This window comes from Myotis brandtii, unplaced genomic scaffold (assembly GCF_000412655.1).
Source record: "Myotis brandtii unplaced genomic scaffold, ASM41265v1 scaffold19, whole genome shotgun sequence".
In the NCBI taxonomy this organism is placed as follows: Eukaryota; Metazoa; Chordata; class Mammalia; order Chiroptera; family Vespertilionidae; genus Myotis; species Myotis brandtii.
In genome coordinates, this window is record NW_005357075.1 from 1,276,561 (window position 1) to 1,279,042 (window position 2,482).

The 2,482-nt window shown below is 51.1% G+C and overlaps 1 protein-coding gene across 1 annotated transcript in view; it reads right to left on the minus strand.

The window, feature by feature from the left end:
• Positions 1 to 2,430, minus strand: part of SLC39A14 (solute carrier family 39 (zinc transporter), member 14) — a 49,423-nt gene extending 46,993 nt beyond the window's left edge. Inside the window, exon 1 of the mRNA XM_005864598.2 lies at positions 2,394 to 2,430. Coding sequence (XP_005864660.1) covers positions 2,394 to 2,415 — 22 coding nt within the window. The 5' untranslated portion in view covers positions 2,416 to 2,430. The remainder of the gene's footprint in view (positions 1 to 2,393) is intronic.
• Positions 2,431 to 2,482: the final 52 nt, after the last annotated feature.

Below are 2,482 nucleotides of genomic sequence, written 5' to 3' on the forward strand. Positions count from 1 at the left end.
ACTGGCTCCTTGCTTTTCACATTTTCAAGAAAAACACTAGTATTATCAGCAATTTCATCATCACATTTAGGAACAAAAATTGAACTTTTCTTTGGTCTTCACCATCAAGCCTTTTGGCTGCTTGCTAGCAATGTGACCTGGGACACCCATTAGCCTCTCTAGATCCAGTTTCTTCAGTTGTAAAACAAAGGGGCTACACTTGAAGCTTCCCGAAGTCCCTCCAGTTCAACATCCTATAGTTTGTGGTTCTGCAAAATATCCGAGCATGATTTTTTTCAGGCATCAAATGCGAACAGACTGAATTATTTTGGCAGAATGGGGAGAAGGTCCCAGTTCCCAGACATATACCATCTATTCACAGCACTACTCTAGATTCCAAGATGCTGTAAATACTTGCCATAGATTGAGGTTGCTCCTGGAATAGAGTAGAGTGCGAGCAGGTAAGGGAAGATGGAGGTGGGAAGGATGTGAAAACAGAACCAGTCCAGTGACTGATATACACTGCGCGCACGCATGTGTGCACAGTCAGGCCTTCCTGCCTTTTTTTTATCAGCCCCATAGAGGAGTTTCCATTACCTGAAGAAATCAGAGCAGCTCAAAAAACTTACGGTGGGAAAAGAAGCCCTTTTCCCATTGCCCAGTGAATCCGTGGACAATCCCCGGCCACAGAAAAGAGGACTACGCAGAGAGTCAGAAAACTGCACCCATGTTCCTAAGGAGATGAACCAACCTTAAATTTGGGCTCACCCCACTCCTACAACTCGACCCACCTATCAGCTTCTGGGACCCCTAAATAATCCAGCCCATCCCACAGAAATAACAATGATGATGATGATAAGGAGGAGAGTATCTCTACTATGTTCCAGACACAATCACAACATGCTGCACGGTGATAAGAACAGGCCCAGAGATAACGTATTTCTCCCCGCTGGACAGTGAGGGGGCCAGGATTTGAACAGATTCATCTGGCTCAGAAGACAGCATTCTTCTCTACCTGACACCACCTTTTAGCAAACTGCTCAAGTTCTCTGTGAACTTAATGGAACCCAACACTGGGAACTCTTCTTGCCCTGCTACCTCACTCTTCATGCATGTATGGGTGTTCTTTCTGCCCAACAAGAGTGTGAGGAACTGGGCCTCAACTCTCTTTGCATCCTGTGGTGGCCAGTGCAGAGCCGACCACAGACTAGGCCCTGTGACTCATTTACAGACTGAGGGACGAATGACCACTCGGAATCATGGGGCTTCTTCTTGTCCAAATGATAAGGCCAATCATTCTGTGCTTGGTGCCCTCTAGTCAACCTGCAAACCAATGACAGGAAGAGCAGCACCAGTCTATCTCCGGGCCTCCACACAATTTATTAAAACTCACCTGAGTCTCCAAAGAAAACAGAATATGTGGCTTTTAATCCCAGCTGCTAAAAGTTATGATTCTGGACATTCTTTCTCTTGCTTCACCAAGCTCCTCTGTTTTTACGGTTCTTGTTTTAAGAGGTCAGGATTAACGGATAGGAAACCACAGATCTAGTCTGACCTCGGCACTGACCTTTTCCCATGGACACAGGGCAAGTCAGGAGCAGAGCTGGGACAGAGGCCAGTTCAGCAAGGCCGGTCCCCACTGCACACTATCATTGCCACATCCCTACCCAAGTAGCCTGGGTTTCCTAAGGAAGAGTGACTACTAGTAAAGACAAACCCGAGCCCAGGTGGCTCCGGGAGGAAGGGTCAGGTCAGAGCCACTCCCGCTTCCACCTTCCTCAGGCCCCTCACAGATCACGCTCACCGGCCTCTTGAACACCCAGGCCCTGGCAGACACTAAGTCCTCAAAACTGTAGCCACAATCCAGAGCTGAGGATATTTTCTCGGCTTCACTGGACCTCAGGATCACAAGGTGAACATGCTTGGATGGTTATTTCGTCCTATTGCCCTAAACCACCAAGAGAGGGCAGCCTAAACCAGACCACCTAAGTTGGCCGGCACCGACCAAATATAGCTAAAAAGCCATGCCCTGTGGGCAAGCCAGGTCGGAGTTGGCTTAGTCCCTCCTTTGCCATTCTCCATCTCCGGCTACCGGCCAGCCCGAAGGTTTGGGTCATTTATCTTCAGCTGGGACACGGTCTGGCCGAGGTGAGGTGGGGTCCACCGTTGCTGGAAAGCCAAGCACGGACACCAGTGACCCTTCCGGGCCGCCCCAATAGCTGTCCACCAGATTTGGCCATCTCGTCCCCACTTTTTCTGTCCCCGCGTCGGTGAGCTCCAGGAAGCCTTCCGGAGCCTGCAGCGCGGCTCTCCACATTCTGGGCACCTTCTCTGACCCCCACATCCTGCGCTCGCCAGCCCATCGAACCGCACCTGCCATCTCCCTTTCCTCTCCCAGTAACCTCACGGGGCACCTCGGCCAGGTGTCGCCTCCATCCAGCGCCCGGGCCCGAGTGCGGACCCTCTCGAGGGACTCCCAGGTCCAGCCCGAAGCTTCGGGGGC